Source organism: Electrona antarctica (genome assembly GCF_951216825.1).
Source record: "Electrona antarctica genome assembly, chromosome: 19".
In the NCBI taxonomy this organism is placed as follows: domain Eukaryota; kingdom Metazoa; phylum Chordata; class Actinopteri; order Myctophiformes; family Myctophidae; genus Electrona; species Electrona antarctica.
The window spans coordinates 884,817-908,496 of NC_136800.1; the positions used below are offsets into that span (position 1 = coordinate 884,817).

The window sequence follows — 23,680 nt, forward strand, 5'->3', positions numbered from 1 at the left end:
TGATCCTTTTCCATTATTGACAGTCAAATCGGTGCTAAATCTAGGCCACTCCTTATTTCACTTTCATTTAATTTCCGCAGACAATTGAATGTAGAGCATGTTGGCTTCGACTGATGCAACATTGAAGCGATATAATATTATGTGCCTGCACGTTCCTTGTTGTTACTGTATAGTTGGCAGGCAACCCAAGAGAAGTCAAAAGCTTTATTACGATGACATTATATTTGTCCCACAGCGATTTTATTTCAATGACGGGACTCTCGTCTCTCGAGCCATGACGTCACATGCAGGTCCGGCAATAATCTGTACGAGAATTGATCAGCCAAAACCATATGGATTGAGCCTTATACGATTTCCGTGTGTGTGTGTGTGTGTGTGTGTGTGTGTGTGTGTGTGTGTGTGTGTGTGTGTGTGTGTGTGTGTGTGTGTGTGTGTGTGTGTGTGTGTGTGTGTGTGTGTGTGTGTGTGTGTGCGCGCACACGTGTGTGCGTGTGACTGTGTACGTACAGTATGTGTGTGTGTGTGTGTGTGTGTTTGCACATCGTGTAACAATCACAGGAACACTAGGGAAGGACATTGTAACAAACACTACTCATGATGCTACGGGAGGATATTCACAAGTACAGTTAACATACATTTACTCTTAGTGTCATTGCAATAAAACACCATCTATGTTTTGTACCACAAGCAACATTAAAGACAAGGAATGAATTAAACATCCAGGAACTTTCAACAATCTAGTTTGTTCACATGCCAAGGGGCGTGCCCTTGATGGTCAGTTGGTGAATTTAAGTATGTCTGGCTGTTAAACCTTTTCACTGTATAGGGCGCATTTCAATCCAGTTCGATGCAACATGCAGTACTTACTGGTGAATGGCTTGTAGAAACTTGCGCTGGTGTTTCCGCACCTTGGCGTGATCTATCTTTTTCACCAACTTGGTGTGTTTGTAGATGAGCCATGTTTCCCTGAGTACATTGGCAGCTGTGTTCTTTACCTGCGAGTCGAGGAGGGAGAGGAGACATTGTTTGAAACAGTGGTGGGCAACTTTGACTATATTTCCACACTCACTCCAGAGGGGCCACATTGCATATTTGCTGTCGTAGCAAAAAAATAGCCGAACTACGTCGCAGTGCGGCGCGTTTTGAGCTTGTAGATCAGGTATTTTTGCTATTATTTGAATTGAAATCCTGAATTATTTTTTGCAATTTTTCAATTGGAATCCTGAAAAGTAAATTTTTTATTTAATTTCAAATGCCTTTCAAATGCCTTCAATTATAGTTATGTTAACTCTATAAACTAAATACAAATTATACATTGGACATAAAAAAAGGCTACCAAGTGAAACATAATATATCAGTATTCTGATATTAACCTGAGGGCCACATTAAGTGAAGTTGGTGGCCCCATGTACAGTATGGTTTAACCTATTTAGACCTGAGGACGATTCTACAAATGTCTTGTAAATCCATTCCTGGCATGTTTCTATGTCAGTGGTTCTCAAAACATTTTCATGTCAAGGACCCCCAGAATTATCTGTATTTGGCCAGGGCCAGGGCCTATAGTTTTAATGTCTATGTAGGGGCCAGGGCCTATAGTTTTAATGTCTATGTAGGGGCCAGGGCCTATAGTTTTAATGTATACGTAGGGGCCAGGGCCTATAGTTTTAATGTCTATGTAGGGGCCAGGGCCTATAGTTTTAATGTATATGTAGGGGCCAGGGCCTATAGTTTTAATGTCTATGTAGGGGCCAGGGCCTATAGTTTTAATGTCTATGTAGGGGCCAGGGCCTATAGTTTTAATGTATATGTAGGGGCCAGGGCCTATAGTTTTAATGTATATGTAGGGGCCAGGGCCTATAGTTTTAATGTATATGAAGGGGCCAGGGCCTCTATTTTTAATGTATATGTAGGGGCCAGGGCCTATATTTTTAATGTATATGTAGTGGCCAGGGCCTATATTTTTAATGTGTAGGGGCCAGGGCCTATAGTTTTAATGTATATGTAGGCCAGGGCCTATAGTTTTAATGTATATGTAGGGGCCAGGGCCTATAGTTTTAATGTATATGTAGTGGCCAGGGCCTATAGTTTTAATGTATATGTAGGGGCCAGGGCCTATAGTTTTAATGTATATGTAGTGGCCAGGGCCTATAGTTTGAATGTATATGTAGGGGCCATAGGGCCTATAGTTTTAATGTATATGTAGTGGCCAGGGCCTATAGTTTTAATGTATATGTAGGGGCCAGGGCCTATAGTTTGAATGTATATGTAGGGGCCAGGGCCTATAGTTTTAATGTATATGTAGGCCAGGGCCTATAGTTTTAATGTATATGTAGGGGCCAGGGCCTATAGTTTTAATGTATATGTAGGGGCCATAGGGCCTATAGTTTGAATGTATATGTAGGGGCCAGGGCCTATAGTTTTAATGTATATATAGGGGCCATAGGGCCTATAGTTTTAATGTATATGTAGGGGCCAGGGCCTATAGTTTTAATGTATATATAGGGGCCATAGGGCCTATAGTTTTAATGTATATGTAGGGGCCAGGGCCTATATTTTTAATGTGTAGGGGCCAGGGCCTATAGTTTTAATGTATATGTAGGGGCCATAGGGCCTATAGTTTTAATGTATATGTAGGGGCCATAGGGCCTATAGTTTTAATGTATATGTAGGGGCCAGGGCCTATAGTTTTAATGTATATGTAGGGCCATAGGGCCTATAGTTTTAATGTATATGTAGGGGCCAGGGCCTATAGTTTTAATGTATATGTAGGGGCCAGGGCCTATAGTTTTAATGTATATGTAGGGGCCATAGGGCCTATAGTTTTAATGTAGAATTGTACAATTATGTGCAGGATGAGGGATTTCATTTATTTGACAATTTTCTTTTAATAGTTTATTTAAAACCAAAAGTCCTCTCTCTCTCTCACACACTTATGCCAGTGTAAAAGTCCTCTCTCTCTCTGCACACTTATGCCAGTGTAAAAGTCCTCTCTCTCTCTCACACTTATGTCAGTGTAAAAGTCCTCTCTCTCTCTCACACTTATGCCAGTGTAAAAGTCCTCTCTCTCTCACACACTTATGCCAGTGTAAAAGTCCTCTCTCTCTCACACACTTATGCCAGTGTAAAAGTCCTCTCTCTCTCACACACTTATGCCAGTGTAAAAGTCCTCTCTCTCTCACACTCTTATGCCAGTGTAAAAGTCCTCTCTCTCTCACACACTTATGCCAGTGTAAAAGTCCTCTCTCTCTCTCACACTTATGTCAGTGTGCCAGTGATCACTATCCTTTGTGCCAATGTTGGCACCGGTGCCTACCCCTGCACGATCTCATGCTGCGTTGACACAGTGGCGACAAAAAGCTAAAACAGCCAAAAACAGAAGTGTGGCCACTGGCCAGCTTACTGTACAGTACATTGCTGCTGAGTGCGTTGCTCAAGCCACAAAAAAATAATAATTATGTGATTGTTTAATGCTTAACAAGTGTCAGGCATCACTTTAGCCGCTTGTGTGAACGCAGCATGACTCCACCACTTACTAGTGCATTCTGCTGCTGCTCCACCATGCAGCGCTCAGACCTCAACAGCTGCTGCTATGATTATTGCTGTTGTTTACCATTACTCCCTCCCTCCTCCACCACAGCATCCACCCTGCAAGCTCGTTGATGATTTTCATTTACTATAGTCACTCACTCCCTGCTCTGCCATTTATTTCTTGCCAAGTTATACTGTATGTATGTTGTCTGCTGGCAAGTTCAGAGACTATAGTATTAGAGACTGAAAGCAACTCATTATATAAACTGCCGTTCATCCTCAATTAATCTGTTTCACGCGAGTCGTCTGGATTATCTGTTAAAGGCTCATTCATAGTCTGGAGTTTCGGTGGTGAGGTGACCACCGCTCCGGTGGTGAGGTGACCACCGGAGCTGAAATAACGTTGAGCGGTGGTGAGTAAAAACAGAGAGAAGGACTGGGGCGGTGGCGGTGGTTTGCTCTTCACCGCGGCTCGTGACGTCATGTTGTAGTTCGGTGGTCACCTCACCACCGAAAATCCAGACTATGAATGAACGTTAACAGGGTCACTCACGCCTGCTCACTCAGAATATTACAATGTGACATTTTAAAGATGGAGTGCCGTGATTCCCCCCCACCCTAAATCATGATCATCAGGTATTATTATATAAGGAGGAAGATTTTCTTTCTCCAAAAAAAAGTGGCAGAAAAATAATTAAGTGTGCCCATGTTTTGCCTGGTGGGTGGTGATCCACTTGAACTGAAGCCGCACCCACAGCTGTTGTTGTATGATAAAGGGGGAGGGGTTAGGGGAGAGGATGATATTGTGATATTGTGATGTCACTATATCACTCTTTTTTCATTGGCACGTTTGACTGTCAAGGTTTAATTCAGCCTCCAGGAAGAAACCCTAAATACAAAGGGAAGACATCATTGCACATAAGAACCACACCAAGGGGTCTAATGAAGTACTGTCACCTCATAAACACACTGGGGGGAAAACAAGACAAACATCATGGCACCCCATCTTTAAGGAACAATGTGATTAATCTCACTGCAGGTGGGGAATAATTAAAACAGTGTGGACTCACTCGTTTGCAGAGTTGTGTGTCCATCATGAAGTTGTGAACATGCTTCTCCGCCTTGGTCAACTCCAGCTTCCTGGCTACGACCGCCACCACCAGCGCAGTGCAGCCAGCACCCTATATCACAATAACCACAACGACAACTCACCTTTATTTAATATAGCACATTTAAAAACAACAGAAGTTGACCCAAAGTGCATTCCATTTAAAAAAAAAATGCAACATAATAGAATCAACATAAAAGCAATACTTATACTAAATGCAATACAACAACGTCAAAAGGAACATAAGAGCAGTACAATTTACGCAGAGGTTAAAGACATGCAAGGACTATAAAAAAGGACCATAAATACATCTGAGCTCAGATTGAGTTGACGATCATCGCACATTCTTTTTTTTTTTTTTATAGTTTTTATGGACCTTCTATCTATCTAAATCACTGGTTCCCAAACTGGGACGGGGCCCATTTGTGGGTCACGGACACATTGTTAATGGGGTGCTAAATTTGGTTTTTAATTATTATTTCCAAACATTTAAAAACAAAAAAAACATAAAAAAAAAAAGCAAACCCTTTCTTGAATTAACCAAAATTCTATGATTCTTTTTCAGTAACTTGATGAAGAAATAAAAGAGAAATCTAAGAAATTCCATGAATTAGAAGAAAATAAGTAGTGAAAATAGCCGATCTAAAAGCTCACAACGTGGCGCGAAGCGTCGCGTTGTTAGCTTGTAGATCTGCTATTTTCACTAGTCTGTGTCCCGGGAGAATGTCTAATTTCTGTTTTGGGTCACGGGCTAAAAGGTTTGGGAACCACCGATCTAAATGATCAGATAATTGAGCCTGTGAGTCAGAATCTGAATTACTTAAGCAGAATTAAGATTGGGTTATGTTTGTTTGCACATACAAGTGATTTGTCCCTGTGAAGTTCGGTGTATTACCGTTATTAGTGACAATATTTAAGAAATATAATTACACAGTAAAAAGGTCTCAAAAATATAGATCAAATGTACAATATGTCGCCGAAGTTGGGCAGAAACCTCATATCTCCAATGTGTATTGTGTATTATTATTATTTTTTTCATTTGCTTTGTCGGAGTACAGTGTCACACAAAAGTAGCACATTCTTTTTTAACATAACTGTCCAGTTTTCGGACAGGTTTCCACCCGGCATGCAGCAACAATACGAAGGAGCAGGAGGTTGCTAGTCTCGTGTTACCAGACTGTTGCCTCTCGCAATTTCCAAAAATAATGCTTCCATCATACAGTCTGGAGCAACGGAAGTTTGATCATGAGTAAAATATAAAGCGGAAGTGGAGCCTCCTTCCCACTTCCGTTTCGTCTTTAAAGTCGCGCAAATGTATCCCAATATAAATAGAAATCATCTAAGCATACTGTATACTGTATATAGCTTGCTGCTTAGCAGAAATGGAAATAAAAAAATTAAATGTAAAGATATTTTTAAAATATATTTCCGTGAACGGAAATGGCAGCTTCCTTACTCTGATTTCGGGAGGTGTATAGTTCCAGACTCTATATAGCATTTGGAGATTGTGTTGTCTGGCTACGTGAGACTGACGCCGGGGCTCCACCGGGCACGTCGGGTCACGCGTGCGTGCGTCAAAAAACGAACTGGGGCAATTTGAATGCAGTCACGCAACGCAACGCGGGCAGTGGAGCCACCCTTCATTGATTAAAAAGGGAACATTCCCTGACGGTGACGGAGACGCAACGCTGACGCGCCCCGGTGTTAGAGGTTGCAAATGGTTTGGCGGTGTATAAGATGCCACTTTTGAGTTCCGTCAGTATCACATAAATGCTCCTCTTACAACATACGACACTTCGGGCAGCAATAAACTGAACAATCTCATTAGTGGCTAATGGAAGAAGTGCATCTCCAGTGGAGGGAAAAGTACTCAAATGTTTTACTTAAGTAAAAGTATCAAATACTGCAATTATAGAAGTAAAGTCTATAATTCAAATTTGACTTAAAACTGCCAAAAGCGTTAAAATAAAATAATAAAGTACTTAAAGTAGAACGTACTCATTGCGCAGAATGTCTCGTTTCACAAGTTGCCAAATGTGTAAACTGTCTAAAAATCTTTAGAAAATAGCTGATAGGGCTGAACTGTTTATGTTTTGTAATAATAATCAAAGTAACTAGTAACTGAAGTTTTCAAATAAGTGGAGTAAAAGTACACTATTTGCCTCCGACATGTAGTGGAGTAAAGTAAGTAAGAGTATTGGAAATTAGAAATACTCTATTAGAAATTAGTACAAACACCTCAAAAGTGTACCTAAGTACAGCTACTTACGTAATTGTACTTAGTTACTTCCCACCACTGCTCATTAGTGTAAATGTAAAACAGCTGGAACCTTACCATTATCCCTGTAAGTAGACACACGCCTTTCCCACAGTACGTGTGAGGTACCATATCCCCATAGCCAATGGAGAGGAAGGTAATCGAGATGAGCCACATGGCTCCCAGGAAGTTACTGGTCACTTCCTGTTTATCGTGATACCTGCGGGGTGGAGGGGGGGGGGGGGGTAATGAAGATAAAAGAAGAAAAAAGAGGGAGAGATACCCAATCAATGAAACTAGACACTGTCACACGGGAACCTGAGCATGCTTTTTGGAGAATGGTATACAGCGCGGAGCTTGTGTGCAAACCAAACAGTGAGGGGGGAGGGGTTTGGGGATGTGGGAGGAGGTGAGTGTGGGGTTAGCGTTGGTGCTGCACACAGTAAAAGTCCTGAGTGTTGGTTTAACCCTGGAAAGTGTAAAAAGAACATACCTGGGAGTATATATATATATATATACATACACTTTCAGCGTTGAATGAGCACTCGTGGATTTGACTGTGAGGTATAGTTAGGGGGGTGATGGAATATATACATCGTGATGATGCAGGGAGGGGGGTTGTGTGGGGGTGGTGTTGACCTGTGTGTTGCCATGCCTTCGGTATAGCACGCCAAAACTAAAGATATAAAGCAACCCAATCCATTCTGGGGGACTGAAAAATGGTACGGTGAAAAGGAGTGAAACGTACAATGTGCTCAATGGGATTGCAAAAGGGGATGCTTTCATGAAGCGGAGGGTATATATACTGTATCACGCATTCCAATGTTCCATTCCCTTTGAAGTCACTGCTCTTTGAGCGACGTATGTATACTGTACACATTTGATGGGTGGAGAAATTTTAAACAAAAAATGGCATGTCGGTATTAAAAACGGCTTTAGTGGATTAAAGGCAATAGTTTCTTTTTTTTTCTTTTCTTTTTATCTCAAAGTAACTCTCGATTTTAATATAACAAAATCTCTCCCGAACAGAAATAGTTGAGATTTCTGTTGATGTTAGTCAATTGAAATCAACCATTTTTGTAAGAAGTGGCGTTTGTATAACCAGTATGAAGCCATATCACTTACATTTACTATTCATTCGCTGAGAGAAAGAAACAAAAACATGATCAGAATGACAGTGACTTGACAAAACACAAAATTGCAGATTTACTCTGTGTTGACCACCCAAGACATTTTATATTAATACATAAAAAAATGCATACTGTGACATTAAATAGTATAAAGAATTGTTTCTATCGGTCCCATTTTGCAACAAAGAATCCTCCTCCCCCCCAAAAAATATGCACGTCATCACTTCAAACATGTTGTTCGCTGAAAGTATAGCCAACAGCCATGCTTGATGGTCAGTCCAAAGCACACCAGTGCATATACAGAGATATAGATCGATAAATAAACAAATAAAAACCACTGCAAACAAAAATCAATACCGATATGATGACATTTCCATCCCTTTGCAGCGTGAAAGGGTCCCGGCACATACATGTAGTCACAGGTGCCTTACCCCCCCCCCCCCCCCCCCCCCCTATTCAACTTCACTCGATCGTCTGATCTTTCCCAAATGAGCTGTCTAGGAGGAGAGATAACATTCAAGTTCATTTCTCAGAGTTTAACATCGAATGAGTAGCGTTTGCTCGAGCAACATGAGCCATTCAGTATACACCCTCTACTGTATACCGGTATAAGAAGGACAGTATCAGCTTTGAAAGGGGAAACGGCAGCAGGCGCATTTCTGAGGCTGCGGTCTAGCTGTCCAGGCTGCTCTCCTGAAGTGGCTTCTTGCGTGAGTCCGATCATTAATTGCTAATGACTGGAGTCTGCACAGCGGTGGGCCCAGCATGGAATTTAAAATGGTCCGAACAATCACCTCTAATTAGTGCAAGCACACGTACACTTTCAAGCACCTGCAGGGGCCAGAACATCAAGTTTAGTTTCCCCCCCCCCCCCCTTTTCATAAAAAGGACAGTCATCTTCCTCCTCCAAGACAGTTCATTGACATCAGATATCCAAAAAAAGAACTAACCATGCCTTCAGCACTTCAAAAACACCCACACTCTCGACTCTCTGCTCATGCTCAAAGTCAGGGGGAGTCAGTCCCTCGTAGCATCCCCCCAACCCCCCCTCAAAATGATAAAAAAAAAAAAACAGCATGTGTGCGCTCTGTGGTATTCAAGCCTCTTAAATGACATGCAGAGAAGCAGTCGATATAATACCATGCAGGAAGAAATAAGATGTCTGCATCCTGCATGCTAAAAAAGCCAGTATATTGAGAGCAGTGGAGCGATCGAAGGGGGGGGGGGGGGGGGGAACCTGAGGTCCATTTCGAAATGAAAATCACCTCTGACAAAATATTGCAGTATTCCCAAGCAAGATATAGGAACCGTATATGTCAGGCTTTCATTTGTAAATGGGTAGTAGAGGGGGGGGCGGGGGGACGGGTAGGACCTGATGAGTAACAAAATGACAGAAGAGCATCATTGAATTTGACACCGCTGTCTCTTTTTACCTGCATCTTTATACGTCAACAGCTGCCCTTTGATAGCTGCTGCTGCCGGGAGGGCTAAACTTGATCAGCTGGCTAAATATTGTAATGACAACTGACTAATATTATGTTAATTTCATTCGGCTTGTCATCAAAGTATAGGCAGAGACGTGAGTCATGCCTTTGCAGACACGCCATGGAACAGAACAGACATTTCTGGATGTTCTGTATTTTATTTCATTCGAATTTTTCCTGCATTTAGCATCTTCCAATTAATGGACTCCTCGGATGTTATAGAATTGTTCTTCTTTTGAAAGTAGGATATAGCTTAGCATAAATATTTCCCAAAATCCCTTTCCGGGAGAATCCATGGAAATTTTGTCTGTAGCATTTATATAGGACAGAGACAGAGGTCGGGGACACTGATTGGTGAAGGTCGTCAGTTAAGACTGTTAAGTAGTTTGAAGCTCTCAATATACTGTGTGTACGTTTTGGAATAGCATGGAGAAGAGCTGGCACCACTTTAAACCTAGTCCAGGACAAGAAGGACATTGTCTAGTGTGTACATCTTTTATCTCCCGCGCCCTTTTTTTGATATCTCCCTGGCTGACGGTTATACTCCACATTGAAGGCTTGCAAAAGACATCTATCTCCCATCTCCCAAGTGTTCAGGCGACAAACTATATATGATCCATTGATGATATGGGCAACAACACCGCCAAGCAAGTCATGTACGTGTTCTGTTGTAGGGTGAACCCAGAGTAATCTAGTAAGAGAGTTGGCAACACTATAGCGTTGACTCCCATTGTAACAATGGAATGCGGGAAGTGCTCATTCTCATCATCATTTTTCGACCGCGGTCGAGATCGTGGATTTCACAATATCACGCCAGACTTCCCGGTCCTTCATTGCCATCCCCAGTTCCTGCTTACTGATGCCTGTGTCCCTATAGCGATGACATCAGGGAACGACAGTTTTCTACCTCTGGTCTGCTTTGAGGCAGGACTCCAGAGAAGAAGCTGGGAAGATATAACCTCATTGTCAGCTCTGTAGCAGTGGCTGGCAAACTGTGTTCTTCTGGATTGGACTAGTGAAGAAACACGGGGAAGGTTGCCGTAGCTCGTTGCCGTAGCTCATTCTACCTCAATGGGATAGTTACATATAGCCCATATAGCACCCCCGCTTTGCGGTGAGATCAAAGCATGTCGCCACTCTCTTGCTATTCCACTCAGGGTGAACCGTACCATTTATAGCGCAGGGTGGAGTAGATACTGTAGCCGATAGTTCCCACAGTCAACTAAACTGGCAAAAAGTCTACCCAATTACACAAAGCAGGAGCTAAGGAACATTACGCCATATAGATCAAGGGGGCAGTGAGGCTATTCAACGTTGAAGCTCTGGGTCCTAGTGGTAGGAGGAGGGACTACAGGCGGACCCGTGGATTCATGACCGGGAAACCCCGTGCAGCTGGGCTTTAACGTTGAGCGCTCGGTTGCCCTACGTCACTCAGGACCTCAAAGTTGAGGTCCGGGGAGGGACTTCCGGCAGTCTTCCGGGTGCTTCAAAACGCCACTGAGCAACTTCCACTGACATGAATAGCTGGGGGGGCGGAGCTTCGCGCCAGTTCAGTCTCTATTATATATATACTCTATGATATAGATAAGAGAAGAGAAGACGGGAATCCATTCGTTTATTACTGCAGACACACAGCGTATAGTCCTCAGTGCTCATGCAGTTAAAGCTGCTATAAGCAATAATATCTCAACATTTGAATGACCTTTTTTTTTTTTTAAACCCGGTCGAAAGACAGGAAAATGGACCAATGACAAAGCATCTAGGTAAATCTTTGAATGCAGATTGCCCCTAGATGTGTCACAGAGACAAAAAAAATTGGGAGCGTTTTACCCATTGCTGGCTGACATATATTGCTTATAGCAGCTTTAAAATGTCAAAATGGAACAGACCCATATGAGTCAATTTACTAATTCTCTTACCTTCTATTAGGTTTGAATGAACAATGAGGATTCTGTATCACGATGATAACAACAAGTCAACAACCACCGCCCATCATTTAATTAGCCTTGCAGCCCTGCTATACTACACTGTACATAATCCACTTCCCAGGAGCAGGTTAAAAGGGCAAGGACCACTTCACCACGTTTCAACCTATACCTTCATATAATTGGACTCCTCACTGATGTTCATGATAATTAAAAATGCCACGACTATAAGAGGGCTGTGCATGCATGGGCACTTCAGAAACCCAGTCCGCCAGTGACATCATCGACGGGAAATCCAAGCTATTATAGAAACCGCAGGCTTGATCTATTCCTGAAAAGTTGCAATGCGGTAATGGAATCCATCGTTCTCACGATAATAATAATAATAAAAAATAAATAAATTATATATATATAATTTATAATGTGTGTGTGTGTGTGTGCGTGTGTGTGTGTGTGTGTGTGTGTGTGTGTGTGTGTGTGCGTGTGTGTGTGTGCGTGTGTGTGTGTGTGTGTGTGTGTGTGTGTGTGTGTGTGTGTGTGACTAAATTTGACTGAGGGACTGCCATTGGATTTTTTTTTTAATTTTCGTTTTTTTGTCATGTCATGTGAAAGCAGGGAATCATATAGCTTCAAATTGACATATTGGTTGTTCAGTTTAACCCACCAGTTTTGGAATATATGGCTTATAGAGTAATGTCTTGCAGAGAAACAGTGAGTTGAGAAAACAGGCTTGAAAGGTTCACTTCTGTGGTCTCTAACGTTACACCTATAGCTACATGTTTAAGCATTTATTTCATATGTACATGTCGATCAAAATCTGCCTAATGATGATGTCACTGGGTGGATGGGCTTCTGAACTGCCCACAGCCCTCCTACAGTATGAGACAGTATTAGTATGAGACACAGACTGAGTAGACAAAAATGGTGGTATTTTATCATGAAGTGAGGACAAAATGATATGGCTATATATATAAGTTGAAAAGTGGTGAAGTGGTCCTTAATTACCCAATGGGGTGAAGATGCTGTGTATGACTTTGAGGCTTGTCTTTTTACCCCCATTTTATAATCCCATCCCTGGTCTTTTATAACTCTGGCCATCTCCGCTGGCGTTTCTGATCTGGGCTCTCGCTGTGAGGGGATGAGCTGGAGACAGATGGTGTGTCCTGGGGACATACAGGGCAGTGGAGCTCACACTGGGCTTGATAAGATCTATCCATCCATCCATCCATCCATCCGCACGCACGCACGCACGCACGCACGCACGCACGCACGCACGCACGCACGCACGCACGCACGCACGCACGCACGCACGCACGCACGCACACGCCACATCAGGATTGCGAGTGGATCGATAAATGTGTCCATGCTCACCCCTACAACTTACAATACATAACCATTTGTATAGCCATTGTGAGAATAATGAACAGGGCTTGACTTGAAATCATCACTCGGTAATCAAACTAATTATACCTTCATATCAGAGATCTTTCTGAAACAGTAGATCAGTGGGGTCTATAGGGACCCTCAGGGTTCATTGAGGGAGGGGGTTGTAACTTAGAGAGTCATCATAGGGTCCTCGAAATGAAAGAGTTTGTCAAAATGGCATCCCTCATTCACACCAAAACTTGACTAACTCAAAAACGAATACAGAAACACTGAAAAGCATACTAGTTTCCCTTTCAAAGGACACTGTCGTTATACTGTTCCACTGTACATTGAAGCTATAAAGTGCATAGGCCTATACTGTCACGTTGGAATACACCGATATAAACTTGTGCGCTCAGAAACAGATTCATCACTGGAGTGCCCGTATAAAGCCCTCAAGTTTCATCTGGAAATAAAGTAGAAGCGTTCACGTCGGTTTTCTTCTTCATCCCCGTTCTGATTTAATGCGCCGGGCCTTCCATTACAGCCCCGCAGATTTAGTGCCTTTAGTTGACACTTACAGCATCCGCACATGGGATGTCAGATTAGAAAAACAACAACTATAGATTAACTTTCAGCAGCAACATAGCCTATGTATATCACCAGCATAAACAGCACTTCCACTCCCCAGCTCCACATCACTCTATTTGACATTGACAAAAAAAACGAATTAAAAGATTTCCCGACTGGCGTAATAAGTCTTGTTGATTTAAAATGTTTTTTTCTAAGAAGATATATATATATACTTGGGGACAAATATGTCGGGATGCTCCTTGGGGGGAAGCGAGGGTGTTTAGCTGCAGTAAACATGAGTCGATAGGATTAAATTCCAACCGATGATGACCTAATTTAAAAAAAATAAATGCAAACCTTTTAATAGTGTTTTCACAAGCGCAGGCAAAATGCAAAGCAAGCTGCAGCGGGCAGTGCAATTCAACATGGTAGAATCATTGTAGATGCTTACACACCGTTATAAGAAAGTGTCTCAGTCAGAACACCATGATAGTGTTTCTATAAGTCTGAAGATAGGCAGCTTTCAAACCCATCTACAGGTGTCAGTGGCGTGCACAGATAGACAATAATAGTTGGTGTTAGAGCGCCTGCCCTTTTGCCCTCTGGACAGCAATGTGCCTTTTTTTTTCTTCTTTTTTTTTTACATTTTGTTTGTTCATATTATTTTTGGTTTGTATACAGTGTGCATCCATTCTTGATTAACCCATTTAGACCCAGGACGATTCTACAAATGTCTTCTAAATCCTGACAGTTTTCTTAAAAACCTATGTTTCTATGTCAGTGGTGCTCAAACATTTTCACAACAAGGACCCCCAAATATATATTTAATTGGCCGCCGACCCCCATCTAAAAATATGTTGTTCCAGCTATGGATCCCACCACAAGCAAAGATTTGAGTTTGCGCGACATTGTCACGATTTTTCAAAAATAGCAGCACCGAGTGCCACGCTATGAGCTTGTAGATCTGCTATTTTTAAGTATAAAGTATTCAAAGTATAACATAATCCTTAAAACACCAAAAGGGCCGGGTTCCCATCCTTGAATGGGCTAAAAGCTTAAAATATATTATTTTTTATGCCCCAAAATCTATAAATCTCACACTATTAAGGCAGTCGGCGGTTCAGCGCACCGCACAAGGTGCCCTTTTTTCCCCACTTGAGCGCCTGCCCCTAAAAAAGTCTGTGTGTCACTGCATGACAGGTGTGCTGCCTGATACATTAAATGTGTGCAGTGGCGTGCACAGACATTTTTAGGGGCATGCGCTCACCTTGTGCACCGGCCGGTTGCCTTAATAGATTTTGGGACATAAATAATATATTAGAAGCTTTTTTTTAATCAAGAATTGATCAATGTCACCATGGTCCACTACAGTGTACACTGTACTTTTTTCCCTTCTTTTTTTCAAAAGGGCACATTGCTGTCCCGAGGGTAAGGGCAGGTGGTGCTCTAGCACCCCCTAGTGTCTATCTGTGCACGCCACTGTTTAAGTGTATGAGATTTGGACCACTCTTCCAGATGACATCCCCGTTTGGCTGCAGGGGTAATACTGAGATATATTATGAGCTCCAGGCAGGATTACTTCTCCAGTATAGCCTATTTGCAGTCGTGGAAAACGTACTCAAATGCTTTACTTAAGTAAAATGTAGAACTACTTCGTTACAAGTAAAAGTCCGGAATTCAAAATGTAAAAGTACAAAACTATTGGCACCAAAATGTACTTAAAGCACCAAAAGTACTCATTATGCAGAATGTCCCATTTCAAAACTTCTAATGTCTAAAAATCTTTTGAAAATAGCCGATCTACAAGCTCACTAAATGTATAGGGCTGAAGTGGTTAATGTATGTTTTGTAATAAAAATAAAAATCTACAAAGTAACTATAGTAGCAAAAGTTTGTAAAGTAGAAGTATTTAGTTACTTTCCACCACTGTCCAGTAGTAGCCTCTTTGTAATTTCTCTTTTTGTAAATTGTTTTTAAATTGTACATTTTTGTAAAAAAAAAAGAAGTTTTTGCGGATGTACTAGTTATTATTATAATAACATTTTAAACCCTTTTACAGGTTGGTTAAAATCTCATTTTAATTTTACAGCATTAACTCCATTTAGGTAAACATCTGTGGAAAAGATGATGTAGGCTACTGTAGTAGTAATGTAAATGTATCCCTTTCATGCAAACAGTATATTGGTTATGTTATTATTCATGGTGTCTTCTGGCTGAAGCATTCATGTGGCATTTCATTACAAGACAACAAACAACCAAGGCAAGACCAATGCCTTGGTTGTTCTCTTTCGCTCTCTATGTTAACTTCTAGTATTTGTTTTTTAGACCTGAAACATGGCTTCTAAATCCTAATAGTTTTCCTAAATCCTTCCTAAATGTTTCTATGTTAGTAGTGCTCAACCTTTTTCATGTCAAGGACCCCCAGAATTGTCTGTATTTGGCTGCGGACCCCCATCTGCAAATGTTGTTCCATTCAAAAATAGCAGACCTACAAGCTCGTGAGCTTGTAGATCTGCTATTCCAATAGCTAAAGTGTAATATAATGCTTAAAACAGCAGAAGGGGTTCCCGCCCAAAATGGGTTAAAGTTCTAAGCTTGTTTCTAATTCTATAGATCCGATATCTGAAATCTTTGAGTGGTGTTTCATTTGTTTTCCCAAAACTTTCCCAACTTGCAGCCTGTAGAACCTACCGGCTATACCGTATGCGTTTGAATTCCTTCACTATTTTGGGTTTGAGAACACTTTCTATTAATAGTGTAATCTACAATGGCCCAAAACCAAAAATTAATTGAAATGAATGAAAAATGAGGTGGGTGCATTTGGTACAGCCAAAATAATAAAAAAATAAAAAGCAAAAGGAAAACAATTGAAAAATCCCTTTTTTCTTAAGTTTTTACTGTAAATTAACTTCTTCCACCTGTCTTTGAGCAAACACCAAACCTTGTCAATCTCACGATCGCCAATAGTATATCATAATGCGCGTCAAAGAAAATCACAATCATATTTCTCCGTTATGGAAATGTGATTTGTTGATGTACCTACAAAGGCCCTGTGATAGTTACCCATGGTGTACGTGAATACACTCAATTCACTTCTTCCTTGGAATCATTATTCAGACATGACAATTAGTGTGTAATATAATTTACCAACAGTATAACCATAATTTTAGAGGGCAATATGTTAATTGAAAAGAGGAAATCACATGAAACTGCAGCAGGAGACTTCCAGGCAAGTATCACCGGTATAGCCTCGTGATTCCTCCACTCCCTATACACACACACACACACGATCCATTCAAGAGAGTGCATGTATACTTGTGCACGATATACACTATATGCTGCCAGTTCGGTATCTCGGGTTCGGCCTTCGAGCTTGGAAATTGCAGTCGTTAAAAATCCACTTGAATATTTCATGCAAAACAACGCACGTGTCTGTGGTGTGCTTAAAGTTCAAGTTGCAGCGGCGTGCAGCGTGCGTGCGTGCGTGCGTGCGTGCGTGCGTGCGTGCGTGCGTGTGTTGCGTGTGTGCAGACAACCTGCCTGTGGGGGCTGGGTTGTATCTGGTGGCTAATTAATGACACATAACACTGTGGATGTCACCAAACTGGACATCTGACCAGTACTTGACCAGTAACTCAAGCCCAGATGATCAGATGTTGTTGTAGTGAAGGGAAAGTCTCCTAAACTTGTCTGTTTTACTGGCCTTATAAGGTCCCTCGGTGGAGGGAGCAGGGGACGAGGTGAGAAACGGCAGTCTCACATCGCCTTGAAAACAAGGTGTTTCATTTCCGAGTAGCAGATTGCACAAGACAGAGAGAGAGAGAGAGAGAGAGAGAGAGGGGGGGGGGGGGGGGATTGAGGGGAGGCAGGCAAGGCATGCATGGCAAGGTGTGTATTGCCGCGCTCCGGCTGGATTAGGCCTGCTCCTCGTGGGAAGGCAAAGGAAGGGGAGGGAGGGTTTTAAAGACGGAGTGCCGTGATTGTTTCCCCCCCCCCCTAAAACATGATCATCAGGTATTATTGATTATACCCAAAAAAAAAGTGTATACAGAAAGTGTTAAAAATGATGTGGCCGCCTGCAGCACACCCACCAGTTCATTAAGTATACCTGGTTTTCACCTTAGCACCACCCACCCGAACTTAAGCCTCGCCCCAGCAGCACAGCTGTTGTTTGTATGATAATGTGGGAGGGGTTAGGGTTATGATGTCACTAAAATGGTGTTATTTTCGATTGGGGATTTTGACCTTAGAGTATAAATGAATAGAGACGGCACCGGATATCTCCTCCCATCCACTTGCATTAAGTTGCTCAAAAGCGCATGAGGCGATTTCACTCAGGAACAGAGTGCATTCTGGGATGGATTTGCCCCAAACACATGAACGCGCTGGCCGTTGACTATCATTGCACGCGTTCACGTATGAAACAGCGGCGTTCACGTATGAAACAGCGTCCACGTGAGTTTGGCCCAGTGCTGCAATACCAAATTCGGCCACTATGTCCACAGGGTTTCCTCCGGGTGCCGTCTCTATTCATATACACTCTAAGCTTTTGACTCAAAGGCTTTCAGCTCTCAGGAAGAAACCGAAAAATACACAGGGAAGACATATTTGAATATTATAACCACACCTGGGGGTCTATTAGACTAGAGTAACGTTAACTCCATAGACACATACAAAACAGGAAAAAAGTAGAGATATCACGGCACTCCATCTTTAAGAAGGTGGGGAGGGGGGGGGGGGGGGGGGACATGAGGAGGAACTGCAAAGCATGCCATGTTAGATGGGTACAGTAGTACAGGGTAAGAGGGAGGGGGTAAGAGGTAAGAGGGAAGGGGAGGGAGGGAGGGAGGGAGGGAGGGAGGGAGGGAAGCTTATAGTTAAGGGGCTCAGTTGAGGTTTCACTCACATATAGCTCTGCAGATTGGGATGTACTGACAGTATCTGAGGGGAATTTGAGAGGGGTGAAGGCAGTGGTGGAAAGTAAAAGTATACCAATACTGCAATTTAGAACTACTTCGTTACAAGTAAAAGTATACGGAATTGATGTTGCAGAATGTCCCATTTCACAAGTTCAAAATGTGTACAAAATCTATTGAAAATAGCCGATCTACAAGCTATTTTTCTAATCGAAATTAAAATCTCCAAAGTAACTAGTAACTAAAGTTTTCAAATAATTGTAGTGAAGTAAAAGTACCAATTTTGGCTCTGAGATGTAGTGGAGTAGAAGTTAAAAGTACTGGAAATTGGAAATACTCAAGTAAAGTACAAATAAATACCTCAAAATTGTACTTAAGTATAGTACTTAAGTAAAAGTACTTTCCACCACTGGGTGAAGGAGACCACTGGCCAGTGTTTGAATCCATCTACTGTAGCCATCAACATATACACCTGCCAACTCTCCCACCTTTCTCTCCGTCCCTCCCTGTCCGCCGTCCCCAGGCCGTGCTGTCTTTCATTCCCCCCACATCTGGGTGCTTTCCAGACAGACTCCGTGCTTGTCCAATCTCACACTGTAAGGCCTCACTCACACCTTCGCATCTAGCACAACAATGTTGTTGGATGCTAGATGTAAACAAAGGGTAAGTCAGTGTCATGGCCGCCCCAATGCATTTCCAATGGAAGTCACATGGTTTGACACAACATTTTTGTTGTACGGCTTTCGGCTGTGTTTCGACTGCCCCCCTCCCCCTCATACAACAAAAATGTTGTGTCAAACCATGTGACTCCCATTGGAAATGAATTGCGAGCTTGCATCAGTAAACAAGTCTCATGCATCAGCTATATACAACAATCTGTTGTGAAGGTCTGATTGAGGCCTAAAGGTGGTTGGTGACCCGACGGAAAAAAACGCAGCTACAAATCCGAAAGAAACGCAGTCCACTGCATGCACACTGCTGCGTTTTTGGGATTTTTAGCTGCGCTTTTCCCGAAAAACGTGTCCAGTGTGTCAACCTCCTTGGTTGGCACAATGGACACTGGCGTTTTTCGGAAAACTCGACAGAAAAACACTGCTAAAACTCAGATAAACGTGTCCAGTGTGCATGCAGGGACCTTAAGGTGGTTGCACACTCTCCGATGGATAAAAATCTGAATTCGCGCTCGGTGTGTGGAGACCTTTAACGACTGCCCTTTTGATTGGCTTGCGTGGTCAAGTGTCAGGACTATGGCCGGTCAACGGAGATGATACACTTTAACAGAACTCACGCACAGCACTTTGGGAAACAAGCGCCTCTTCTCCCCCCCCACACATACACCCCGCCCTCACGCCCTGCCTTCTTCTGTCTGAGCAATATTATGAGACCGCGAAGTAAAACATGAAAACTCCCATGCTGTTTCAATGTTTACAAGCGCGGGGGTGGTGGTGAGGACCATAGATATATATAAACACTAGATGGCTCAAGGCGGAGTTTCTGACGTCGTTCACCCGGCAGCCATCTTACTTCGGGGCTACAGTACAGTATGTTCAATGGCAGCTCAAACAGAAACAGTCATAACTCGCTCAAATCTTGACGGATTTACAAACGGGTTGGTTTATTACAAACGTTGTCAACGTGGCTATGATTCAGGACGCTTATCTGCTTAATTTTCTTTTTTTATATGAACGTCGTATAAAAGCATATAAGTATGCGGACGTCTCTGACGTTTATAACAAACCAAACCGTTTGAAAATCGGTTGAAAATTGAGCAAGTTATGGTCATTTAAGAGTACATGCCCCATAGACACAATGTTATGTGGCCCGAGGTAAGATGGCCGCCACGTAACGACGTCGCTCTCCATTGGCCAACAGCGCGGGTGAGCTATCTAGAGTTTATATATATCTATGGTGAGGACGACATTCACTTCATGGATGAAAACTAAAGCTCTGCGTTCTGCTCAAAACCCATAAAACGCTTTCTGAGAGTTCATTCAATTTTGGATGGATTATGTGCTATATAGAATGGAAAGCAACAAACAAACACCTATACTCACTTGTTCAACCCTGCTAGCGTATATATAGCAATGTGGAATGCTTACTCATCACATGTACTTTGCAATACAAATCACGCAGCTGTTCTGGATTAGTAAAAAAAACAAAAAACACACCCGGGTCAACAGCAAATATGATACAGTATGCTGACAATTTTGTGCGGGTAGGAATGACTTGACATTCCCCCCCCCCCCCCCCCCCCCCCCTTAAGTGACAGTTGGTGTCGGTATGAATATGAATCACCAAAATAAAAGCTTGTCCTCACTTGCGGAGCAAAATGAATCAACTATAGAAACAACAAAAAAAGTCTGCGGGAAACCATTCCGAGTTCCGACGTTGTTCAATCAATCCTGTGAAGGGGGGGGGGGGGGGGGGGGGAGACACACATAATGGGATGGTAATGTGTGTGAACACAGAGAACAGAGAGAGGCTTTCAACTCCTTGACAAATCTTTTCCTGGTTTATATGGACGCTGAGAAGGAGACTCAGCGCGCCACGGATCTATAATAATTGCATGAGGGAGAAAACGGGACAAAGGAGGGGAAAAAAAGAAGAGGGAGAGAAAAAAAAAGGAAAAGAGAAATTGCCCTCTGGCACAGTCGTGAAGGTGACTTGAAGGAGCTGCTCCATTTTAACACAGCGGCTGCCTCTCCTCTCCTCTCCTCTCCTCTCCTCTCCTGCCCTCCCCTCTCTCCTCCGCCTCCTACTGCCCCCCCCCCCCCCCTCAACCACGTCCCACAGAACAAGTCAAGAAAAGAGACGCTTGCTTCAAAGTGCTGCTTCACCTCCCCCGCACCTATAACAAACCAGCTTTGGATTGATGGTGTGCGGCGACGACCTCTCATGGTTTGGGGTTTTTCGCTAAACGGGGGGGATGTAAGTCCTGCTTTTGGCGGACTGAGTTTTGGAAAGTAGAGTGTTTTATGAATTGTTTTGTTTCGTTTTATAAGGGGCGACTAGTGCCCCGTTCTCTCCCACCCCTCCCTCTCACCCCAAACCCACTTAATAGGGGGCAGCAGTGGCGCCAGCTCGTTGCAGTATGAGAGGTTGTTGTTTTTTTTGTTTTGTTTTTATCCATGGCTAGCGAACGAGGACTCACATGGTATCCCTATGGAGCAGCATAGTGGGGAGATAGAAAGTACAAACAAAACATTATACACGCACGCACGCACGCACGCACGCACGCACGCACGCACTCACTCACTCACTCACACACCCTCATGTTCATGCACGCCCCCACACATATAGTACACATGATGGGACACACATAAACACTCACCCAAACACACATGACATATAGTGTGAGTATATACATATACATTTTATTTTTGCCACTGAAAACCAAAAGTTTTTTTTCTTTCCTATATAACAACATGCACTGCTGCTTGACTATATATTGTTCCCCCATTATGGCCATTGTTGCTATCAAGGAGGCCCCCCCCCCCCCCCCACACCCAAATGGCTGTCACGTGAGTATAGTCAATTAGCAGTGTTTGGCACAGCTGTGCACGGGTATGTGTGTTTTGTCGTCGTGAGCAAACCACACATCGATCTAACCTTGACCCCATTAGGGAGTCTGTGGGTTTTGTCATGTTTCACCATCTAGTCCAGTCCAGTCGTCTCTCCATAAATATAGACTACCTGTCTGGGCGTATAAGAACTTCCATGATCTGAATGAACCCCCTCGGGGCTTTTAGAATAAATAGGCCATCACTAATTCTAGCTAATTCTCTAATGTCTTTTTTAGAATACTGTGATGTTTATACACGCAGTAAAAATCCTCATACTGTATACAAATGGAACCAGAGTTATATACCAATGGATACATTATTAACAATGAGGATTTTTACTGCATATCTAAGATTATCTGTCTGAGATAGAGGAGGATAGAGAGAGAGAGAGAGAGAGAGAGAGAGAGAGAGAGAGAGCGAGACAGACAGACAGACAGACAGACAGACAGACAGACAGACAGACAGACAGACAGACAGACAGACAGACAGACAGACAGACAGACAGACAGACAGACAGACAGACAGACAGACAGACAGACAGACAGACAGAGAGAGAGAGAGACAGAGAGAGACAGTCCTAATCTGAAACACAAGAGAGCTCTTGTCAGCAGGATCAGACACAGGTGTCCTCAACGAGACAGACACAACCCGATGATTGATTCTTATCCCGGGCCGTCCCGGCACACACACACACACACACACACACACACACACACACACACACGCACACACGCACGCACGCACGCACGGTCGCACGCACGCACGCACGCACGCACACTCACACGCACACGCACACGCACGCACACGCACACGCGCACGCACACGCACACACACACGCACACACACACACACACACAGAGTGCCGTGTTGGACACATGCCAGCAGCATTTTGGTGACACCGGCGACCGGGCGCCCGCGGTCACACGTACGGGGTCACACCTCAGTGTTCTGCAGGTCTTGCCGCCGCTGTGCGAGTATAATAGGAGTTGATGTCACACACGGGTCAGCTGCCGTTTATCACTGCCCCCAGAGAGCAGTGGTTCCCAAAGTGGGGTCCGCGGGGGACCCCCAGCGGTCCTTGAGGGAGTTGAGTTCCAGGCGGTACCCAGCTAAATGTCATAGTTTGGAACCAAATGGACCCTTATGGGTCTGTAACTCTGAGAGTGTACAAATGGAACCAAATGGTCCCTTATGGGTCTGTAACTCTGAGAGTGTACAAATGGAACCAAATGGTTTCATTTGGTTCCATTTTGTACACTCTCAGAGTTAAATTAACATTGATTTCACAATATAAATTGGGACTAGAAATGCCATTCTGTAGTCTGTAGACTAATGCATGTCAAACTGCAGGGTGCTTTAAAATGGAAAGGAGGCCTGGGCCGTGGCTCAGCGGTCCAGGCACCTTGGCTCATCATGCATCATGCGTCACAGACGCGTATATCTTTTCTACGTCCGAGCATAGACATGGTAACGCCCCGTCTGCCTCTGATTGGCCTACCGACACTGCCGGCCTTACCAGAGTCTCCTCCGAGGTGGAAGATACACGCTGGATAGTCTGCCGCGAGGTTACTCTGTGGTGGGAAATACATAAATAATACAAGTACGATATAAATAGAATGACAGCTTGGCACGCGCGACAGTAACTTTCATTTTTGTAGAAGAGGCAAACTAATATCGTTCATGCCGTTGGCCTGTTTATTTGTATACTTGAAACATTATTGTACTGTAAAAAGGTCTCTTTCCCCTTGATCTTTATCTTTTTTTAGTATAATAGTATTAGTTTACTATAATTAGATTAATACCTTGATCTTTTTTAGTATAATAGTATTAG

General features: G+C 43.1%; 1 protein-coding gene across 1 annotated transcript in view; it reads right to left on the minus strand.

The window, feature by feature from the left end:
* The window catches only part of LOC306943765 (uncharacterized protein), a gene marked incomplete at both ends in the record, with an annotated part of 110,756 nt that overhangs the window by 13,325 nt on the left and 73,751 nt on the right, over window positions 1-23,680 (minus strand). The window contains 3 exons of the mRNA XM_079530295.1: window positions 868-995; window positions 4,599-4,709; window positions 6,972-7,113. Of these exons, the coding sequence (XP_079386421.1) occupies window positions 868-995; window positions 4,599-4,709; window positions 6,972-7,113 (381 nt within the window). The remainder of the gene's footprint in view (window positions 1-867; window positions 996-4,598; window positions 4,710-6,971; window positions 7,114-23,680) is intronic.